At 37.7% G+C, this 23,328-nt stretch overlaps 1 protein-coding gene and 1 long non-coding RNA gene across 3 annotated transcripts; one reads left to right on the top strand and one right to left on the bottom strand.

The window, feature by feature from the left end:
* Positions 1-813: 813 nt before the first annotated feature.
* LOC104115692 (5'-adenylylsulfate reductase-like 5) lies at positions 814-11,567 on the bottom strand. Its single transcript, XM_009626372.4, has 4 exons — positions 11,218-11,567; positions 2,771-2,952; positions 2,317-2,441; positions 814-1,921 (listed from the first exon to the last, which is right to left on the bottom strand). Exons 1-4 carry the CDS (start codon positions 11,374-11,376, stop codon positions 1,506-1,508), a joined length of 882 nt encoding a protein of 293 aa, XP_009624667.1. The 5' UTR covers positions 11,377-11,567; the 3' UTR covers positions 814-1,505.
* Positions 11,568-12,459: 892 nt separating this feature from the next.
* Positions 12,460-14,614, top strand: LOC104115693 (uncharacterized). 2 transcript variants are annotated; one of them, XR_690667.3, is made up of 3 exons: positions 12,460-12,642; positions 13,618-13,683; positions 14,309-14,614. It is a non-coding gene; the product is annotated as an uncharacterized lncRNA (long non-coding RNA). The 2 variants fall into 2 exon arrangements; XR_690668.3 differs by having other exon boundaries at positions 12,485-12,621.
* Positions 14,615-23,328: the final 8,714 nt, after the last annotated feature.

Raw genomic sequence — 23,328 nt, forward strand, 5'->3', positions numbered from 1 at the left:
CATGATCTATTTTAGCTTCAGTGATAGAATATCTTTTTTCTCTAACTCAACCCTTTTATATTATTCAGTTGGCTTTATCTATTCAAAGTTCTAAGAAATTGAGATAATATTACTTTGAAATAAAAGACATCTATCTGTTCATAGTCTCCCAAGATTTTTTATGTTTCATCATTCCGTTTAACACATCTCTATCAGAATCAAACTATGAGGCATGAGGAGATTTAAAGCACGATTGCGATGTTTTCCAATATAATGGAGCCAATAAATAAGAGTAACCAAAGATTTTTTTGTTAAACCGGTGAACCAAATGACCACGATAAAATATGAACCATTTATTTCTGAAGCTTTTTTTGACAGCATTTGAAAAGAGTATTGCACCATACAATTCAATTACGCCATTAATCAATTTGGAACAAAGGAGCAAGTTGATTAGATATTTAGAATATACCCACATAGTGGAGTGGATGAGAAGTCAGAGCATTAAGCTCTTTGAAGAAATTAAATTTAAGTATTGATTTATTCAAGGTCAACGCCTACTTTTTTTTCCTTTACTTTTACCCAAGAAAAGAAACATAGTTGAGCTTATCCACATGTCTATAGTATTATTATTAACACGGAACCAAAGGGCAGCCCGATACACTACCCTCCCGTTATGCGCGGAGTCTAAAAAAGGACCGGAACCACGAGGGTCTATTACTAACAAGGAACCACGATAATAAAAAGCATAAAGTATAAGTTTAATCCATCTTTTTTAGCACAAAGAAAGGGATTCCTTGCACATTATCAGACAATGACTTATTCACAAAAGTCACATTGAAAAAAATAGTTTTCATTGTCAGCTTTCTGGACTAACAAAGTAACCATTTCATAGTCTGTCATACAAAGTCGCAAAGATATGTTTCATCTTCTGTCACATACACAATGACACGAAGTAGCAACGACAAACTAATCTATATCATGAGTTTTCAGTACTAATACACAAGGGGTTGGGAGGAGGAAATATTGAGAGAGAGTTCAAGGCACTTAATTCGTGTTACAGATAGATCAAACCATTTTTTGCTGTTTATTTTACAGGAGAAATCTCCAATGCTCTCCATTTTTCTTCTATTCCAACCCCACAAATCCCGTTTCATAGACTTACAACAACAATTGGTTCCATTGTGCATTTAAGTAGAACACCTTTTGCAAATGCTGTAAGCAAGATTTAAACTCTAACCTTCTTATTAGCCATTCTTCCGTAGCCCTGGATGCCTCGGTCCATAAGTTAAACAGCAGAAACTCTACAAAGGACGCATACTCTTACTGACAAACACCACAGGACACAAATTAAAGGGGAAGCCCAGCATGATCTATAAGATTTCCATTAAACGTCCAGGTCTCCTTTTGGCTTCTCTATCTCCCTTCGCTTTAGTTCAAACCGGGGAGGTTTTCTTTTTAGTAACCTGAGAATTCCAACCCCTCCTCACAGCAACTATATACACAGTCAGAGATTTTTCTAAGCGCGACTATCTAGAAGTTGATGATTCACCTAGGGAGACAGAAGCCAAAGATGAAGCCCACACGCGTGCACTCCTTGCACCATGGTGCAAGTTCCTGATCTTGCATTGTCTTAGCTTTGTCCAAAGCCCCTTCATATCTATCGCCTGAACAATCCGCCTCAAGATTTGGCCAGTTTCACCGAAGATGTCTAAATTTGGATTGGGTCTGTACCTCGTCCAAAAAGCTTTGATATGGTACATGAGTCTTTGGGCAACAATCCATATTACCCTTAAACAAAGGAATGCAACAGCAAATGACAAGTAAGGTTCTCGACTTAACATTTCATTGAGCGGCAGGGAGAGCTTGGACTCCGTTGCAAATCTTGCATTTTTCCTTAATACACCAGAATGATCAACATCAACAAACTGAATTGGTTTAAGTCCTGCATTCAAGACAACCAGAAGAGGAAATTAGACGTGGTAGGCAGGTCAAAAGAAGCAAGCCATAGTTCATACTTCAATAGACATAGCGAAAAGAAGCTATTAACTGATCTCCTTGGACCCCAAAATTCCTCTTAATCTATATCTTGGAGAACATACATTGGTTCCCAGAATCATATCTACATGCCAAAATTAATTACTCCTTTATAAAGTTTTCTGGCAATTAGTTGAGAGAGGGAATAGATTTTCACTCAGTTACCACTTCTCCTAAATATGAGGAAATTTTATTCTACCTAGATTCAAGCGTGTATGACGTATACGGTTAAGCCTTAACTATAACTAACCCCAGTTTGGCCCAAAAACCCGATACTAATTTTTGCTTATTTAAGACAAGTACCTGTAGTTCTCCTGTAAAATTTTGAAAGTGAATCAAGATCTTTGCAATCATGAAACCACGTCCTTGACGTTCGGTTAAAAATTAATATCGCAGGCACGCTATGTATACCATATCTTGAGAACAAGCTGCAACATGGATCATAAAAAAGCAGTTCAGTTAATAAAAAAATTGCAAATTTGTACCAGTATCCATAAATGAATGATTTCGTTCTTGGAAAACTCAAGTGTTTTACAGTGTTGGCCTGTTTTGAATATTTCATGTTATTGAAAAAGAGGAAACTTCGTTCCTCGCCTTTAGAAGAAATAAATGCTTCTCCAGACACATTAGCCCCAGCAGATTTAGCAGTGAAACCATAAGATTCCATCATATCAGAAGCAAAGATTTCACAATCATACTCCATTCCAGCAATTATGACAGTACGCTTTCTTTTTGACAAAGAGGAGCATTCTCTCACCTCGGCATGGCTGAAGATTGCTCAACGGCTAGGTGTTCAATTTGAGGGTACATAGAACTTAAGGCTTCAAAGATGAAATGAATTCTCCTTGAGAACGGGCACCAGGAAGCATAGAACAACGCTGAAGTATATGTACTCCGTTGCCTGGAGGTCAGGGCTCTGTCAATGAAGTCTCCACCAACCTGAAAGTGACAAAGACATGAAAGGAGCAGGTATTTAATCACTGTACTAGAGGAAAACTCAAATGAGAACCATTGAAACATTAATGCTAACATCCAAACTTGAGCAAGATAACCATAGGCTCATTTTCTATGTTGAAATCCAATAATATGTGAACGCGGCTTTCACTAAGTGAAAGATGTGCCTACAATGAAACTGTTAGACCTTTGTTGATGCACATGAATTATCTTTCCAGCCGGTGAAGCTAAGTAATAACTCCAATGAAGACAATGAATCAATTCAAAGAATGTGACAAGATAAGAGAATCAGTTGCAAGCACACTAAGATGTTATTTTTTCTTTTTCCTTTCTGATCCGTACGTCTAGATGCATCAATTATTCTATTCTGCGCATCAAGGGGCTGCAAGAGAGAAAATGTTGTCCATATATTTCATGCGCAATGTGTGAAAAGTCCATGTAAAATTCAAGGTATTTCAACCTTAAAATACGCGAGTATTTATCTGTCATTTTTACTGGATTAAAATGATCACCTCACTTGTGCAATAAACATTGACTGCGCCAATTATCTTTGGAAATTTAAAGAATGCAAATCGAGAATCCAGACTGAAGGCAAGCCACACCAACTTAGTTGATGTAAAAATGGCAGCCCGGTGCACGAAGCATCCTGCATTCACGCAGGATCTCGGGAAGCGCCGCACCCAAAGGGGTGTGATGTAGGCAGCCTACCCTGCGCAACCATCAATGGCTGATTCCATGGCTCAAACTCGTGACCTATACGTCACATGGAGACAACTTCATCGCAGTGTTGTCAAAGGCGCGCTTAAAGCGTGCTTAAGCCCTGAAGAGGCGCAAAACATGTTGAGCGCTTCGCTTTGCTTAACGGGCACTTCAGTGTTGTCATCAATGCTCTAAAGCATACTTTTCCATGCCAATGAGCGTAATCCTGAAGAGGCGACACTAAATAACTGATATTTCACTTTATCGTATTTTTTTTTCAATTTCTTTATCCATATGTTTGTTATTCATGCTTATACGTATTAGTTTTGGATTACACAGACATTTGTATTTTTTCTCCATTTGCGCCTTTCTTCGTTAAAGCCCATGCTTTATTTGCGCTTTGTACTAAAAGCGAGTTTTTTTGCGCTTTAACACTACTTTATTGTTTCTCCAAAGCTCCCCTTCACCAACTTACTTGATGTGTATTGTTATATTCATCATATTCAAGAGCAGTGTACAACTGCAAACAAACGTGGATTATTTTCAGCACTGAAGAATCAAATATTAATTGTTCCTTACCCAGAATGTGATGTAGTTTTATCAGCTTTCTTGTTAAAACCCAAAAAAATACTACCTTTGTTTCAATTTAGATGACACACTTTACTTATTAGTCCGTTCCAAAAAGAATGACACATTTCTACAATAGGAAATAATTCAACTTTAAACTCTTCATTTTATCCATTTTACCCTTAATGAGAAGCTTTTATGACCACACAAATGTCATGGCCCACAAAGCGACCTTTAAAGACCACAAATTTCAAAAGTCTTTTTTTTTTTTTTAAACTCCTAGCTGAGTCAAACTACCTCATCTAAATTGAGACGGAGAGAGTAAGAAAAAGGATCAAGGAAGAATTCTAAGATATTCTTGTAGAATTCTAAGATACTCTTGTTGCTTCCTTTGGCGAAGGCTCCGCTATATGAAAATTCAAGTCAAAAATCGAACCTTTTTTTCATTTTTAAACAGATAAAGGGGTTGACGAAAGAACAAGGCAGCCAGAGAAGCAGAGATCAGACAGGCTCTAGGTCACTCTTACTTGCAGCAAGCAATGATCTTATCTTAGTACTAGACAATAGCTTAACCTCAGACCTAATAACTTTGTTTCATCTGTTTACTTCCGCCTTGAGACATTAAGGCTCCTTTTTGTCTCTAGGAGGAAGGTTAGTGCAGATTAACAACGTTTTACATTCTCTGCGAACCTACATGAAGTTACTCTTCCCAATCCCTTCTAAGCTAATTCAACATTTAGACAGGATTAGGAGAAGCTTTTTTTGGTAGGGAACCTATCTTTCCATTCGATAAAGTAAGACGCACATTTGCAAAGCAAGAAGGCAGGGGAACCTGGGCGAACAACCTATGAATCCCAAACCAAACTGGCTTTAGAGACATAAAAAGATAAACAGGTGCTACGGCGAAGGGTTATGCATACAAAATATGGGAAACTCAATGAGTGGGTCCACCAGAAAAGTAATGGTGTTGGACGATGGAAGCATATCAGAAATTATGCCGGAATTTCTTCAGCATAAGGCGATTGAATGTTGGTGATAGCAGGAAAATTAAGTTATGGCAGGATGCAAGGTGTCACAGGGGTGATTTATGACACTCGAATTCTGCCCGAGGTTCACCACTGCGCGGCAGCCTTCCAACACTTAGAATAATTTTAGGAACGTTTTGGGACTTAGAAAAATTTAGGCAGCAAGTAAAGTAAAGCCACACACGAAAGTTACAGGAATTTCTTCCCAACTCGTATTAATATGTGAATACAAGTACACAATAAAGCCAACCCTATGGCCAAGAACAAAGAACACCCTAGTTCCCTGCCCCAAAATGATTTTCCCACCCTTAGGAATTACTTAGACGTTTTTGGCTTAACAAATTGCCACAAGACTAAGTTATGCCCCTTTGGGACAGCCTTATGCACATATTTATAGTGCAGGCTGCCCAATTACACTTGGCAGCATTTAAAGCAATCAGTTGACAAGCCCCAACTGATGGGCAAACATGGAGAACATGCGAAAAAACGTGTATCACTAAGCCACACAATCAGCCATGATAAAAAACGTGCATCCACTTAGCCCCATGATCAGTCATGCTTGGATGTGGCGGTTGTAACCGCTCAACTGCCTTGTCATGTGCACTGCATGTGCTTGTTTTGGCCAGCTGCTGCACGCCCAAGGCTGGCATTGCGCCCAGCCTTGCCCTTTGACACTGCTCCGCCCGTATGTCACAATCACAGCTTGTCGCCCATTGACTTAGCCGCACACGTCCGTTGTCTCAGCTGTCCGCTTATGACAAGTCGCCCCCAACTTGATCAAATCTGCCCATGCCCTTGTCATTGCTTGTCTTGCCTTACCTTGTCTTGGCCCCTGCTTGGACATGGTTTTGCCTTGCCATTGTCATGCCAACCCGCATGTCCATGTGAAATGCGCTTTGCCTCCGTCAAGGTGCGTTTGTCAGCTCCGCACAGTCCGTCATGCCGAGCTGCCCGTCATAATGTTGCCCCATTTTTCAGGTTGTGTGCCAAGGCCATCATGAAAATCCTTGTCACAACCCACAGGAACTTTGTCAAGGGGCTAACAAACCACCCCCACCCGAAGAATTCATCGTCCTCGACGATGCAGTTTTCGCATTTTTCAGCACCATCATAGGCCCTAAATATGCCGTCTCCTGCTCTTGTTCTTCCTTGTTCAACTCATCTTCACCTTTTTCATCAGCAAACAAAGTTGTAAGCCGTTCAAGTTTCGGACAGTCCCTCGCCATGTGTGGTCCTTTACAAATAAAACAGCCATCAAACTTGTTGTTTTGTCCCTTGTTTGTCGAAGGTCCAGCACATTGCTTTTCCTTCCCATTGTTATTGCCCTCAACAGCATTTCCTTTGTCATTCCCGTTTTTCCTCCACTTTTTTGCCTTGTCCTTGTTCCCATTTTTGGACTTTGAAGCAGTAGAAAAATCAGAACATTCATGCCCCAGCCGGAAGTCACCCAAAGCATCCGCAGCAGCGATGGCACTAGGAAGGTCTTTCACGTTCTTCCTTCGGAGTTCCATCTGTGCCCACGACTGCAACCCGTAAAGGAAATTGTGCAGCTTGTCTTCCTCAGACATGTTGCTTATATCCAGCATCAAAGAACTGAAATTTTTGACAAAATCCCTGACCGTTCCAGTTTGTTTCAACTTCTTCAAACGATCTCTAGCAATCCAGCCCGCATTGCTAGGAAAGAATTGATCCTTCAACTCTTTTTTCAGCCCTTCCCAAGAGTCGATCTTAGGCCCACCAGGACTTACATCATCTGCCACGCGCGTCCGCCACCAAAGCTTTGCATCGTCCACTAAGTACAAAGTCGTTATGGTGACCTTGTCTTCATCTCGCACATGGGCAGCCTGAAAGTACTGCTCCATATCCCCCAGGAAATTTTCGAGTTTCTTGGCACTCCTTGCACCATTAAACTCTTTAGGCTCAGGTATTTTGACCTTGGTATGATCTGCCCCACGTTGTGCATCTAAGTTGCTCGGACTCTTTACTTTCAGTGCCGCACCCGTGTCGACACGACGTGGGTGTGGGTATGGGTGTGAGATCAGTGTCGGATCTGGTCAACCGATTTTGAGTACTTTGACCAAAATCAACGGAGAAATTTGGGACAGATACAATGATTTTTGAAAACAAATCAAAAGCTAGGGTGATATGGAAGAAAATGGAATACCCTGTATATATAAATTTCTATGTCAATCGTTTTCCTTTTATCTCCTTCTAAAATTCTACTCTTGTTCAATATTTTCTCCTTCTCGGAATACCTTGTAAGTTTTTCACATAATGTCTCATAATTTAGACAAATTTTTGTAACTCTATTTTTAAATAATTGAATTATTTTTAGCCGAATCCCCGCACCCGTATTCGTACCTGGATCCGTACCCCCGAATCTTTAAATTTAGATCATGAAGGATCTGACCTCTAGATCCGCACCCGTATCGGACACCCGCACCCGAGTCCGAGCAACTTAGCTGTGCATCATCATTGCCAACAGCACGACACAGCAACCCATTTTCCGCTTTCAGATCTGTGCACTCCTGGCTCAGCCTGTTCATCTCGGCCTCAAGATAGGCGAGACGAGTCACAATAGTCAGAAATTGATCACCATCAACAATTCCGACGAGTGCCTCCAATGCAGCAACTCTTTCCCTCAGTTCTGCATTGCCACCAGCCATCTTTCATGAAATTCAACCACTGAATGTCGTGTCTTCGTCCCGATCCAGCCTCGCTCTGATACCAGTTGTCACAGGGGTGATTTACGTCACTCGAATTCTGCCCGAGGTTCACCACTGCGCGGCAATCAAGTCCAGCCTTGACTTCAGCCTTCCAACACTTAGAATAATTTAAGGAACGTTTTGGAACTTAGAAAAATTTAGGCAGCAAGTAAAGTAAAGCCACATACGAAAGTTACAGGAATTTCTTCCCAACTCGTATTAATATGTGAATACAAGTACACAATAAAGCCAACCCTATGGTCAAGAACAAAGAACACCCTAGTTCTCTGCCCCAAAATGATTTTCCCACCCTTAGGAATTACTTAGACGTTTTTGGCTTAACAAGTTACCACAAGACTAAGTTCTGCCCCTGTCGCCTTATGCACATATCTATAGTGCAGGCTGCCCAATTACACTTAGCAGCATTTAAAGCAATCAGTTGACAAGCCCCAACTGATGGGCAAACATGGAGAACATGCTAAAAAACGTGTATCACTAAGCCACACAATCAGCCATGATAAAAAATGTGCATCCACTTAGCCCCATGATCAGTCATGCTTGGATGTGGCGGTTGTAACCGCTCAACTGCCCAGTCATGTGCACTGCATGTGCTTGTTTTGGCCAGTTATTGCACGCCCAAGGCTGGCATTGCGCCCAGCCTTGCCCTTTGACACTGCTCCGCCCCAATGTCACGACCACAGCTTGCCGCCCATTGACTTAGCCGCACACGTCCGTTGTCTCAGTTGTCCGCTTATGTCAAGTCGCCCCCAACTTGATCAAATTTGCCTATGCCCTTGTTATTGCTTGTCTTGCCTTGCCATGTCTTGGCCCCTGCTTTGACATGGTTTTGCCTTGCCATTGTCATGCCAACCCGCACGTCCATGTGAAATGCGCCTCCGTCAAGGTGCGTTTGTCAGCTCCGCTCAGTCCGTCATGCCGAGCTGCCCGTCATGATGTTGCCCCATTTTACAGGTTGTGTGCCAAGGCCATCATGAAAATCCTTGTCACAACTCACATCTGCCGAGGAACTTTGTCAAAGGGGCTAACACAAGAGTAGGTCCATACTCTGGATCTTTACAGTTTTGCTGCAGATACTGAGGCGACAATAGCACAAAGAAGATCAGGAATGAGAGGAAAATATGTTTTAGAAGAGCTGCTATGACTAGGAAGTTGAAAGATTGGCCAAGTTATTTCTGGAGTTGGGACAACAAGATATTTTCCTGCAAAAGCTGATCCTTTAAAATGAACTGCACCAAGGGATGTAAATTTTACAGTGAAGCAGTACTACCAAATTCTTTTAACTGTAAATTGTGATCTTCCCCACTGGCCAAGAAAGATGATTGTGAGACTAAAGCCCCTTACAAGGTGGCTGGCTTTGGTTGGGTGATAACACACTTAAGTTCTAACTCAGCATAATCTACGGATGAGAGATATCCGGATATGCAGCAGGTGCTTTATGTGTGCTGAAGCAAATGAGGATATTTGCCATCTTTTTCCGCATAGTCCTACAGCTAGACAATAGTGGGAGCTATTGTGAACATTATTGGGATGAATTGGATGATGCCAAAGAGAATTAAACAGGTCCTTAGGTGCTGGAATGGATGCAGAATCCAAAAGGGGTTGAGGAAGACATGGAGGACTATACCAGCTTGTCTTGAACTATAGGAAGAAAGGAACCAGAGCGCTTTGAGGGTAGAGAATAGTTTCTAGATAGAGAAACCCAGCTATGTGCAAACTTTTCTGAACAAGTTTAAATGGTTGAAGCTCAGAGTTTTATCATTGCATTGATAGCCTATAGAGTCAAACTTTATGCTTGCAATGAATATCAGAACTTTTTTTAAGATGTTGGTGCAAGACAAACAAGTGATTAATCCAACCTACTTGATTATTCAAGAAGAATCGACAAGAAGAAGACTACCACCAATGAGTTAAGCGACAACTAGTGGGCTAAAAGTGTGACCAAAGGAACAGCAGAGGGGTTGGGAAAACTTCTCAAAGAACAGTTCCATTGAGATGTGAAACGAGACTCTGACATTCTTACCAGCTACTTCTTATATATTTGTAAAAATAAAAATTAGTATCACTTTATGGTATGTCTTTTTAATTCAGTTTGGCAAAAATTAGTATCAACTTTAGGGTAAACAACCTCAATTAAACATCTGGCTTTTCAAATATCAGCAGCAATTGAATATGCAAGGTGTATGCAGAAATATCCATTAACAGAGAGATCCCGGAGATTTATAGAGATTGACGGTCAAAGGAGAAACCAAGATGTTGAAACTTGGTTTCATAAGAAAGCTATTCATGAACAGATCATAAGAGCATTTGTCAATCAGCATAATCCTAGTGAACGGTCAATGCTGGAAGGTTTAAATCTAGTATGAGATTCAAGCTTCCAGATGTTGAATAACAAACTGGTGTTTTTTGTGTACCTTCTATTTCAAATTCTAATGATGTCCCCCCCCCCCCCCAACACACACCCACGGAACCATTCTAAGTTCTAACATCAGTGACTTAGTGCAAGACACAGTTGCACTAGAGCTCAAGTGACGAATTCCAACAAAGCTACAGCGATCACCGCCAAACTGTTGATAGTCTCCATCCAAAAACTAAAACAGATTTACAAACGCCAACTTTTAAACTTCCTGACCATACTTTTGAAATCAAAGATATTACTAGCAATTAGAAATACAGTCCTCTTAGATTTTTTGACCATTTGTTGAGATCATATGCATCACTAAGATTTTAGCAACACCTACTATCTAGAAAGAAGGACAAAGCATACTAAGGATCTACCCTAAGCCTTTCTTGACAGGCTTAGTATCTACATATATATTCCAAGATAAGTGCCTGAGGGCAGAGACAAATGAACAAAACATAGGCAAATATGCTCACCACAGAAACGTTTTTAAAAAACAAAAATTCATAAAGAAATAACCATATTAAGAATCAAGTGACATGAAAAATTTTCCAAAATAACTTTCAAGAGAAAAAAAACTGTTATCATAAATAAATTCAGAATTTCTTAATCTTTATTTCCCAGTTTGTTAAGTTAAAAAGTTTCTAGCTTTAAGAGTTATTACCCAGAAAATCAACGCAAAAAACAAGAGAAAGCCCACATAATTGCGAAAATCAAGAGAGAAGCAAAAATTGCATAAAAGGGAAAAAGCAGAAAGAAACACCAAATACATACACAAGAAATTTGCAACAGAAAAATACCAAAAATATAAACCAGCAAGAAATGAAAAGCTGACCTGAAGAGGGGATTGGAAAGAAAAAGAGAGAGGACATTGAGAACGAAGAGCAAGCAGATATGGAGGAGGTGCTGACGCATCGCATGGTGAAAAAGATATGAAACAACCAATGCAGAAGAACAATACTATTCCATAGACCCTTTTCCTCAATTCCTCCATTAGCTTCAAATACAAAAATTCCACAAAGGAAAAGGAAGATAACAACACAATTAGGCCTTTGGTTTCTTCGTCAAACCTATCTGTTTCTCTCTCTTCAGAAAAAGGATGTTTCTCTCTTTAAATCTATTATTATTATATTATTATCTATATAGGGTGTCTTGTCCATAAGTCGTTCTTTGCCTATGGATTCTATATTTCCCATCCATCCATCCATAATAAATACTACTAGTAGAAGGGACCTCCATGACACATTTCTCAACTCTGACTCGCTAGGCGGATCATGGATGTTAACTTTTATTAGTATTACTTAATTTAACTGAACTAATTAGATTATTACAGTGACTGTATTTTTTATGGATACGATGTTTTTGGGTTTCTATTTTATTTATATATTTTTCTATATAACAGAAAAATAGCTTAATTGACATGTTAAGCTTAGGGCTGCTTATCGGGCGGATTGGACGGTTAATTACTCTTAACGATTTGGCTTAACGGTTATCGATTTTTAAATGTATTAATCCGCTAGCCACCCGATAAGATATCGGGCGGATTGGTATCGGTTTAGCTCTTATCGGGCGATTATTGGGCGGTTTATCGGCCTAATTCAATCTATATTGCGTGTATTAATTATTTGCTGACCGCCTAACATACAAATTTAGAATAGAAAATTATACATTGAGTCCAGACATACATGTCTTTTAACGCATACATAAGAATGATATAGTGTCATGTGTTGTAGAGTGAAAAAAGATGTGGCACAACACTGTTGTTCTTCTATTAAACATAGACAACATGCATTAGTTTTAAAAAATAAAAGGAGAGGTGAACCATAGACATCAACTTAAACAATCTTGTTGTAGGGTGGGAGAATAAACTAAGCTAAGCCAAGCCTGGGATCTTCTGATGCATAGTACGTAAGGATTCATTAAACTTCGGTTTTCGGTTTCGGTTTGGTTTTGAACACCCCTAGTTAAGCTTGTAGTTTCGACATGTTAGCTTAAAATCTTTAAAGTTTTGTTTGAGGGTATTTCAGACTTTTTATAGTGCTTAACCTTAAAACGTGGCTTTTACTCTGAAGATGTCATTTTCCATAGCTGCTACACACAGAACTCTTATGTATATATGCTGAGTGACCTGCTTAAGGCGACTATTGTTTCGACTATCCCTGACTCTCTTCTTTGTTTGTATCAAATTCGTTCCTTCTTTCCTTCTATTTCTTTTCCGAGTTTCTTCTCTGTCACTATGGTATTTTTCCATCGATCCTATGTTAGTATTCTTGCTTCTTTGTTGCTTTGGTTCTCTTACATGCTTTCTTTATCTCTTTATTTTTCTTTTTGGTTGTTTGATTATGATTATAACCTGATGCGACAATGATGAGAAAATCTCTTAGATTGAGTAACTTTTGGATTTGAGACAGCTCAAACTGGGAGATATGGTCAAGCCTTTTCTTTGGCTTTTGTATTTGTGGAATGAAAGTATGAATTATTGACTCTAATTTTTCTCCCTAATATTTAAGATTCCTTATCATAGTCGATGAACCAAAATAACAGTGAAAATGAGAAGAGAAATAAGAATTGGGCAGGATTTATTTTCACACTTTCTTTATGTTTTTTCTATTAAATTTTGATCTGCGTCACTATTTTGGCATCTGATTTATGTATTTTCTGGTTCTTTAATTCTATTGCCGCCCGGGGTTGACCTTTTGTTAACCTTTCCCATCTCTGTTATCTTGGATGGAATAAGGGCTTACTGAAAGCTATTAGCATATGCCGATCCGAGAACTTTAGAAACATATTCTTATCTGACCTTCAAAAATAACCGGCAAGAGAAACTTTTAGTAATAGAAATAAGATTTGATCAAAATTATGTCCGATTGTAGCACACATACATTCTCCAGCTTTGAGGTTCATTAACCAATGATTTTCGCAATCTCAAATCTAGAGATTGTGTGTTTCCTTTGATTGCTTGCATCACGAAAGTTGAGAGGCATATTCATTTTTACCAAAATGAGGATAAACAAGAGAGTACTTTTAGTTGCTGACAGAATATAGTTTGGTGGTGAATATCTGGGTAATTTGGTTGACTGTAATGTTAGTTAACATGTACATTAACTATCCTATTTAGATTCAAAAGGTATTATTTTCTTCATTCTTAAGTAAATAAATTTAATTAGTTGGATATGGTTTATTGAAGGAACTGAAAATTGCTGTAACTTTTTTTGCTTCCATGTCCCTTTGCCAGAAGATGAGGCACTACTCACGAAAGTGGAGCTTGAAATTAAATCTGTCAAGAAAGATCTTGCCATAGGTTCCAATTGCTTCTCTTCTTATCTTTACTACTAATACTTCCATCAATATTTGAAAACATATTTAAAAATCTTATTGGGCAGAGTCGAGTCATATAATTTTTGTATGTGTTTGTTTTCCTCCTTAATGTTGCTTCTCAGTGGTAAGAGTAGAGGGGCGGGCCCATTATCCACCGAGTTTCGAAAGCTGCGGTTGGTCCAAAGGATCGGCCCTAGACGGATTTCTCGGTCATCAAAAAAATGACTTGGTGAATTTTAGTTCATTGCTAGATTGACCAAGCAATGTACAATATATGGATGGATATCTGAAGGACAAGTAGTGCAAGTCTCTTGAGCTATGTTGCACAGACTCTCCAAAATGTTGTCGCACCCGTGTTGGATCCTCGAAAAAATCCACTACTTTAGGAGAATCCGACATGCACCCGGAGATATTTTCAAAGAGTCTGAACAACATAGCTCTTGAGCCATTCGCTCATTAAACAATATGCTGGTGATTCTGCTTGGAGGCATTTAAATTATATTGGTCAATATATAAGTTGCTAAATAAAAATTCTCCATTATCTCATCCTGTGATGATAGAATTTTACTAGATCTCAGTAATAATAGTATTACTGTGTGGCTTTGCAGAATATGAAAGGAGAGCAAGAAGTTACTTTGGTGATTAGTAAAGTAACAACAGGTAGAAACGGCAGGAGACAGAATAGTGTCTTTATTGTAAGAGTTGAATCAAAGCAAAAATAATCTGGTGCTAGCTCGATGTTGGTGAATGATGAATATCGTGTAATATCTCATGTTATGTCTTTTTTAAGCTGTTATCTTTTTAGCTTTGGAAGTTAGTAATTTTGAGAAGCAAAGTAATCGGTCATACTAAAAATCTTTAATGTACTGTATATAACCAAATGAAGTTGTAATTTGTCTACAGCTTTTCATTTAGCACCCATTTATATTCAATTTATGCATTCCAATTATTTATAGCCTAAGTTTATGCCTGTATGAAGTACATATTAGATTTTAGAGTATGACCGAGTTAAGAGTATATCATCTCAAGAGCCGCTCTCCAATCTAGTTTATAATAGAAAAGCTCAAGTTTAGACGTGTGTGCTTATTGTCTATAAATTAGAAATCAAGGGTGTTTTTTACTTTTCACGTATTTAGGCATTCAGATCTCATGTCTCTTAATTGTATAGCCACAACATCACTGCAATCCACGTGTGTTTTAACGCAAAGGCAACAACATCACATTCGAACATACAGCAAAACCAGAGAGCTCCATCAACCTACCAGACTCAAACCGCTTTGTTCTCCGTCCTAGCATTTGCTTGTAACGACCCGATAAGTCTTTTTAAGCTTTAGAACTTTGTTCACTGGATTGAGATATTGAATAATTTCATATTATACATTATGACTCGCGTATATGATTGGTTTCAATTTTCGAGAGGTTCAGAGTTGATTTGGGAGAGTAATTCTCAATTCGGAAGCTTTAAGTTGGAAGAGTTGATCAATGTTTGATTTTTGAGTAAACAATCCCGGATTCGTATTTTGATGGTTCTAATAGATTCGTATGATATTTTAGATTGAGTCATATGTCCGGATATGGATTTGGAGGTTTCTAGGTTGATTTGGCCCTAATTATCGAAAGTTGGAAATTTGAAGGTTTAGAAAGTTCATAAGTTTGACCAGGAGTTGACTTTTGGGCTATCATAGTCAGAGTATTGTTCTGGGAATTGAAATAGGTATGTTTCATTATTTGGGACTTGTGTGCAAAGTTCGGGTTCATTCCGGATTGGTTAGGCTTGAATCGGACGCTTGGAGGTAAGCAATTTTCACTTGAATTTGGTTTTATATAGTGATTATGCATGAATTTCTACACCTAAAAATTAAAATTTTGAAAGGAAATTTGGGAATTTTGTCTACACTTTAACGGAGTATATTTTGGGGATTTGAGTACCTATTTGGACTCGATTTTGAAAACTTATTATATATTTGGACTCGGCAGGTTATGGGTCATTGGATATTGGTATTGATTTTTGATATGGAATCAGGTTGAAAACTCGGATAATGCAAAAATATACGGAATCAAAAGATAGAAAATTAGAGTTTAAAATAGGAAAAAATAATAATCTAACTATAAACTAGTTAAACCGCTTGAAATTCTTATGATGAATAATGATAAATAAAGAACATATATTAAGCAAAGTAAAGAATGTAATTCGGAGCCCCTAGTAATGATATTAACTAGTACGGCAAATTAACATTCAAATACATAAGATAATCCAAGAGTATGAACATGAACGCATACAATATTAACCTAACATAGATAATCTAAGAAAATATTGTAAACAAAAAGAAAATAAAGATACCCTAAACCTCTCAAGGTTTGGTCTTTGTTTATCAATCCATAATAAGTTTTCTTTCAAAAGGAACAGACTATTTATACTAGAACTGATATTTGAATTAGTAACCAAAATATCCTTAGGCTAATAAGGAAGCTAAATAGAGCTAATTTACAAAGCTAGCCTAAATTGCCAATAGAGTCACACTTGATCTTGACCCCTTTAAGGCATTACAATGCTATGATGTTGACTTGGAAATTATCCTTGTTAAGTATGTTATTCCGGTGTGTCCCATCCTTCCCCCTTGAAAGAAATTCGTTCTCAAATTTGGACCTTGCAAAACCAAAGGCAAACATAAGTATCAAGCCAATCACAATCAAATCATTGTGTATGCAAGCTAAAAGATCAAAGTTCTCAATCTTGTACTCAAAAGTAACACTCTTATGATATAGCCAAGCGTCATAAGCTATAAAGAACAAATCTTCAACATAAATGACACAAACTTGACTATAAGAAAAATAATACCTATAAGAAAAATCAAGAAAGTCTAAAGTTCCATGCTTCCAACAAAACCACAATCTTGTAAAATTCTCAACAAAGTGCAAACTTTATGGTATAATCAAGTGTCATAAGAAAAGGTAAAAAGCATACTCTCCAATCCTAAAAAGATACTTTACCATAATAAGAAATAACTCTAGCGTCAAAAACAAACTTTAATCCCCAAGTATTCACATACTTCCCAATAATAACTTCACATGGCAACTTAAGAAATAGGCCAAGCTCATCATGAATCATCATACACAGATAACAAGATACTCAAAAAGATACATTTTTGCCTCAATGGCCTTAGATAAACACAAGATAAACATAAGTCAAATGTACATACCATTCTTGTTTTTGGGCGAAATAAAAGTCTCTTGACAAAAAGTAAGCCAAAGTATTAGTTCAAGGCTTTTTTTACCCTTAGCAACCTTCTCTTGTTGAATCTTCACAAGATAATCAATTAAGTTAGTTTTTTTTTTTGCTCAAAATTGTTATTAAAAAATAAAAAGAAATATTCTTACCTTTTATAGAAGCATTAACAAAATCTAAAGAGAAAATTCTCTCAAAAGTAGGAATTAAATAAGTAAAGCAATTAATACTAGTATTAGCATCAAAAACTTCACTTTCCTTTTTACGCTCAACCAAATCATCTCCACATTCACATTTGCTCATTTCATCATAAACATTGAATCTTTCTTCCAAAGGAAATCGAATCAAAAAAATCATCAACACATTCTTCTTGACTCATTTTTTGTGACAAATCACTCACTTCACTCCATACTTCCTCTCCTTTTTTCACTTTAGAGTTGCCATTTTTTCTCTCTCTCACTTCCCTCTATCTTTTGTCTGTCATCCTTTCTTTTACTTTTTGCATTTTTCAAGGTTCTTCTCAAACTCAATGAAAGTTGCAAGTTCAAAATTAATCAACCAGATCAAAAGAATTCAAGTTCCACAAATCGATACCCAACAGTAGAAACAACAAAGAACTTCACCAGTAACAAACTGAACAAATCTCAGTAGAAACTAATTAATCAATCAGTTCAATCAAGAAATTAACAACTTTGCTTCAATGTTCAAAAACCAAACTTCATGACTCACAAATTCAGCTCAATCACTAGCAACTTCGAGTCGCGCTCACACATATATAAGAATACTTCACAAAGTTCACAATTCACTAGAAACTTCGAGTCGCGCTCACAAATTAAACAGGAGGTTCAAACCCAATGAAAAAATCCCAGAACTCACAAGATTTAATAGTAGAACAAAGACGATTATCAGTTATATTTTCAATTCCATTTAACTACTCAAGATGTCAACTAAATACAACAACTCAAAATCTCATAAAATTCAAACTTAGAGAATCATGAATTGCGTCGTACCAATTAATTATCAAGCTCATAGAATTAGAACTCAATCCTAAAGAGTTCAGATGATAGCAATAAGGGAATATAAACTCAAAAAATTCAATCCAACAGAACTTCGGCAGTTCAAATTATACCAGTCTTTGTTAATCATTTCAAAATCTTGAATTCAATCGCCAAGCAATAAATGACATGAGTGGACTTCACTGATTCAATTTAATGAATACCCATCGACAAATCAGTAATTGAATTAAAGGAAACACAAGGATGCTCACAACTTTGAACTCAAAGAAATCCTATTGAGATCACCAACACTCAAGGTTGAATTGTAGTGCTCAATTCAGAAGAACAAACCCAAAATTCCTTTTAAAATCTTAGAAATCAGAAGGATTTTGGGCACGTGGCTAGAGTTGACTTTTGTTGACTTTTGAAAATTTCTTCAAAGATCGAAGCTTTATTGATTGGGGTCGCTTCCTATGGTATTTTTGACTTCCTTGGATGATGTTTGGCTTGGATTTGCACGATTAGAGGGCTAGATTCAGGTTTTGATGTGATTCGCGGTTGAAGACTAGCCCAAATGAGGTAAATATCTTGCCTAAGCTTGATTTGAGGGTAATTTTCATGTTGGTTGTGAAATTTGTTATATGTTAGGGGTGACGTATATGCGGAGTGACGAGCATATATGCGTGTACCATGGTTATTCATGATCCGAGTAGATCTTAGACTATTATATGCCTTGTTTTGCTATCATGCTTCTTTGATATCATATTATCTCCATTTGTATGACTACGTGAGTTATTTTCATGCTAGAAATTATGTCTAGGCTATTTTTTTATTTGTTTGAGATATGATAGGGCTATGTTTTTATATGTCGAGCTATATTTCTTAGTCGTAGTTATATTGTTCAGTCATGATATTATATTCGCGTGTTATATCTCTACCTCTATTGTTCCACTATTTATATATTATCTCACATGTTGTTTGTGTCCTTGTGCGTGACACAAGTTTGATCTGAATTGTGGTATTTTGATATATTCTGTGTGGTATATTGAATTATGTTTTTGTGAGATATTGGCATATGGAGACTTGAGCGGATTGATGACTGATTTTGACCATAGAGCCGATTTGATATTGATAGTGAGGTGACGCATATGCCAGGCGTCATGTTGGACTGAGTGGTATTGATATTGAGGTGATGTATGCGACATACCCCATGTTAGGCTAAGTGATATTGATCATTGACTAAGATTCGGTCAACGCTTAGACAAGGACCCGCCCCTTCGTAGTCAGTTATTAACTGCGGGCGCAGGCATATTGGTCATATATGTGCTTGGTGAGGAACTTGTATCAGGCACTCGTACAATTTTGATTTTGTGTGTGAAAGAGGGTCCAAGGGCTTTGAGCCAGGCACCATGACTGTGTTAAGAGTATGATTAAGAGGTACTTTATGCTGGGCATTATGAACATGTTGGAGATTATGTATACTTGATATTTAATATATGGCTCTTTGTTGATTTAGAGTGTATAACTGACATGCATAGATGTGTTATCCCTCATGCTTATTGGTATTTGATGTCTCTATTTGATGCTTAGAGCTCAATATTGCAGTTTTGCTTTATTAAATACTTGTCTAAGTGAATTTTGTGAAAGTTGATGCCTTGACTATTATATTTAAAAAGCATGCCTATTTCTCCTTATGTTGTGTTAAGCCGAGCATGTCGTTATTTGGTTTCTTTTATTTATATACTAGTATTCTGCTGTTATTGTTATTATTGGTTGTGGAAAGTGAGCATCGGACCTTAACAAGCTCGTCACTGCTTTTAGCCTGAGGTTAGAATGCTACTTATTGAGTACATGGGGTCGATTGTACTCATATTACACTCTGTACGTCATGTGCAGATCCAGGTGTTACTGATCATGGTAGTTGATCGTAAGCCGGATCTAGATTAGCTAGGAGATTTCGAGGTAACACTATTTTTCCATTCGCATGACTTGAACTCACGACCCAAAATTTACCTAGCCATGATGTCACCTAACCCAAGCCGCTAGGTAATCCAAGCAATAGTCAACCCAAAGAAAATAATAAGAATTCAATGAGTGAAATAACTGAATTTTCATATAATAACCCAAAGATTGGTAGTACAAGTCATGAGCCACTAAGATTTAGATTAACAAAGGTTGTAAGAAAATAAATACATTTGTTTTGAATATACATAAATAGGATACGAATCTAAAATTACCAAGGACACGTGGTAGCTATGTCCGAAAAAGCAGGTACATCATCAATGCCAGCTCCCGCCATACATAGCAGCATCAGCTTCAAGATCTGCACGCAAGGTGCAAAAGTTTAGTATGAGTGCAACCAACCCCTGTACTCAATAAGTAACAAACCTAACCTCATGTTGAAAGTAGTGACGAGCTCGGAATAAGGTTAGTGTGTCACACCCCAAAATTGAGGAGCGCGACCGGCGCTCAACCGAGTGAGCCCAGTCGAGCAAGCCTACGTTACATCAACCCCTCATCATAACTCATGCATGATTTATCAAAACATAATTAAATCATGACTTTCATATTGATTACATTTGGCTCAATGGCCCATAATTTTTTTTTAAAATTTTTCTTTTTCACTCGTAATGGGTACATAGCTTCATAAATATCCGTGAACATAAATACATGACGAAACTCAAAACTTAAGTACATGACCCACAGTGTACATGGAGCTTCTATGACAATAAATACCTAAGTACATAATACCAACTAGACTCGAGTGCCCACTGGAATTGTAGCAGGCTCACCATAATCTGATACACAGAAGATCCCTACCAAAGATCCATATCATCCTGTAGAAGTATACATGCATCCATTATAAGATGCAGCGTCCCCGGCAAAAGAGACGTTAGTACTGTCGAATAGTACTAGTATGTATAACTAAACACCCTCTCAATAGAACAATTAATATTACAATGAGGAATAATCAAAAAATCAATGAAAGTCTCGAACAATACCAAAACATCAAGTAGGTTGAAATATCAAGCCTTATTATACTTGCATCATTCTAAACTTCTTTTAGGGTCAATTGAGCCATATGATCTATACGCGGAACACATAATATAAAGTAATTGAAACAACATGTACAAACAAGGCCAATGAAAATGACTCATAATGTCTGCGCTGACAATGCGTCTTACTTGACCGTCCATATCCTTCCCTTATCTTACCCCTATGCATTTCATAGACCGTCCCTAGTGTTCACATATCATATTATACACATATGCGTTTCATAGACCGTTCATAGGATTCCATACACAATACACCTATACGTTTCAAAGACCATTCATAGGATTCACATATACCATACGATACACCTGTGTGTTTCATAGACCGTTCACAGTGTTTACTTACACAATACACCTATGCGTTTCATAGACCGTTCACAGTGTTTACGTACACAATACACTTGTGCGTTTCATAGACCGTTCATAGTGTTTATTTACACAATGTACCTATGCGTTCATAGACCGTCCACAGGATTTCAAAACACAATGTACCTATGCGTTCATAGACCGTCCACAGGATTTCATAACACAATGTACCTATGCGTTCATAGACCGTCCACAGGATTTCATAACATAATGTACCTATGCGTTCATAGACCGTTCACATGATTTCAGAACACAATGTACCTATGCGTTCATAGACCGTCCACATGATTTCATAACACAGTGTACCTATGCGTTCATAGGCCGACCACAGGATTTCATAACACAGTGTACCTATGCGTTCATTGACTGTCCACAGGATTTTATAACACAGTGTACCTATGCGTTCATAGACCGTCCACATGATTTCATAACACAATGTACCTATGCGTTCATAGACCGTCCACAGGATTTCATAACACAATGTACCTATGCGTTCATAGACCGTCCACAGGATTTCATGACACAGTGTACCTATGCGTTCATATACCGTCCACAGGATTTCATAACACATTGTACCTATGCGTTCATAGACCGTCCACAGGATTTCATAACACAATGTACCTATGCGTTCATAGACCGTCCACAAGATTTCATAACACAATGTACTTATGCGTTCATAGACTGTCCACAGGATTTCATAACATAATGTACCTATGCGTTCATAGACCGTCCACAGGATTTCATAACACAGTGTACCTATGCGTTCATAGACCGTCCATAGGATTTCATAACACATTGTACCTATGCGTTCATAGACCGTCCATAGGATTTCATAACACATTGTACCTATGCGTTCATAGACCATCCACAAGATTTCATAACACATTGTACATATGTGTTCATAGACCGTCCACAGGATTTCATAACACAATATACCTATGCGTTCATAGACCGTCCACAGGATTTCATAACACAATGTACCTATTCGTTCATAGACCGTCCATAGGATTTCATAACACGATATACCTATGCGTTTCATAGATTGTCCATAGGGTTCATAACACATCATTATACATATAACCATGTATAAACTCAAAGCGACATGATTAACATTACATTAAAGTCGTAAGTTCCCGGATCATTGGAACACTTCATTTTCATGCCCATCATGGAGAAATATAACACATTATATTAGCACATGCATGGTGAATCAATAAGTCAATTTCAATGGCATATAAGCCCAATTTCCTTTCTTATGGTTCATCATCATTTAGCATAGGACATCTCCCTTCCATCTCGTTATTCACTCACTTGACATCTTAAGGTCATTAGCTAAGTTCATGATTCTTGAGGACTTAACATCGAAGTCATTTACATACATTATTTCAGAAGCATACAACTATAGTTGAAACCATTGGGACATACAACACCTCATAATTCTCATTTAGACGAACAACCACATTTCATCTTCATACTATCACTTTATTGGTACTTTCAATTACATAAAACATCATTATTTCACTGGTTCCCTTTTTGCCATACATATTATTCTTCATTCATGGCACGGTGGCCGTATCTTATATTCCATACTTTCATTTTATTACTTTCAATACTCATCACCATATTTCACACATCATTTCATTTCATTGGCTCTATTGGCCACAATCATAACTTTTATTATTTGCACGGTGTCTACACTTTATATACCCAACTCACTACTTTCACTTTCAAGCATCTTTATAAATTATCGACAACAAAGAATCTCAAATCACGACTTTTAGTACACCTATGAGCAAATAAGAGTCTTATGTACATTGAGACTTCTTACACAATTTGGAATAATAGCCTTCACTTGAAACGCTACTTGGAGTCATAATATTTTTATACCCAACTCATGCTTTGAACACATTCCCGAAGGATAACATCATATGATAAGAGTATCCGAAATACATTTTGAATATATACCTTTCAACACAAAGCTTATTTGG

Source organism: Nicotiana tomentosiformis, chromosome 3, assembly GCF_000390325.3.
Source record: "Nicotiana tomentosiformis chromosome 3, ASM39032v3, whole genome shotgun sequence".
NCBI lineage: Eukaryota > Viridiplantae > Streptophyta > Magnoliopsida > Solanales > Solanaceae > Nicotiana > Nicotiana tomentosiformis.

Excerpts from the sequence above, each read along its gene's own strand:
- LOC104115692 (XM_009626372.4), bottom strand. The coding sequence starts at position 11,376 with ATGGAGGAATTGAGGAAAAGGGTCTATGGAATAGTATTGTTCTTCTGC. Across the intron at positions 2,953-11,217 it reads CTTTCCAATCCCCTCTTCAG|GTTGGTGGAGACTTCATTGA; the intron begins GTCAGCTTTTCA and ends TGTCACTTTCAG. Across the intron at positions 2,442-2,770 it reads CAATCTTCAGCCATGCCGAG|CTTGTTCTCAAGATATGGTA; the intron begins GTGAGAGAATGC and ends TCCATGTTGCAG.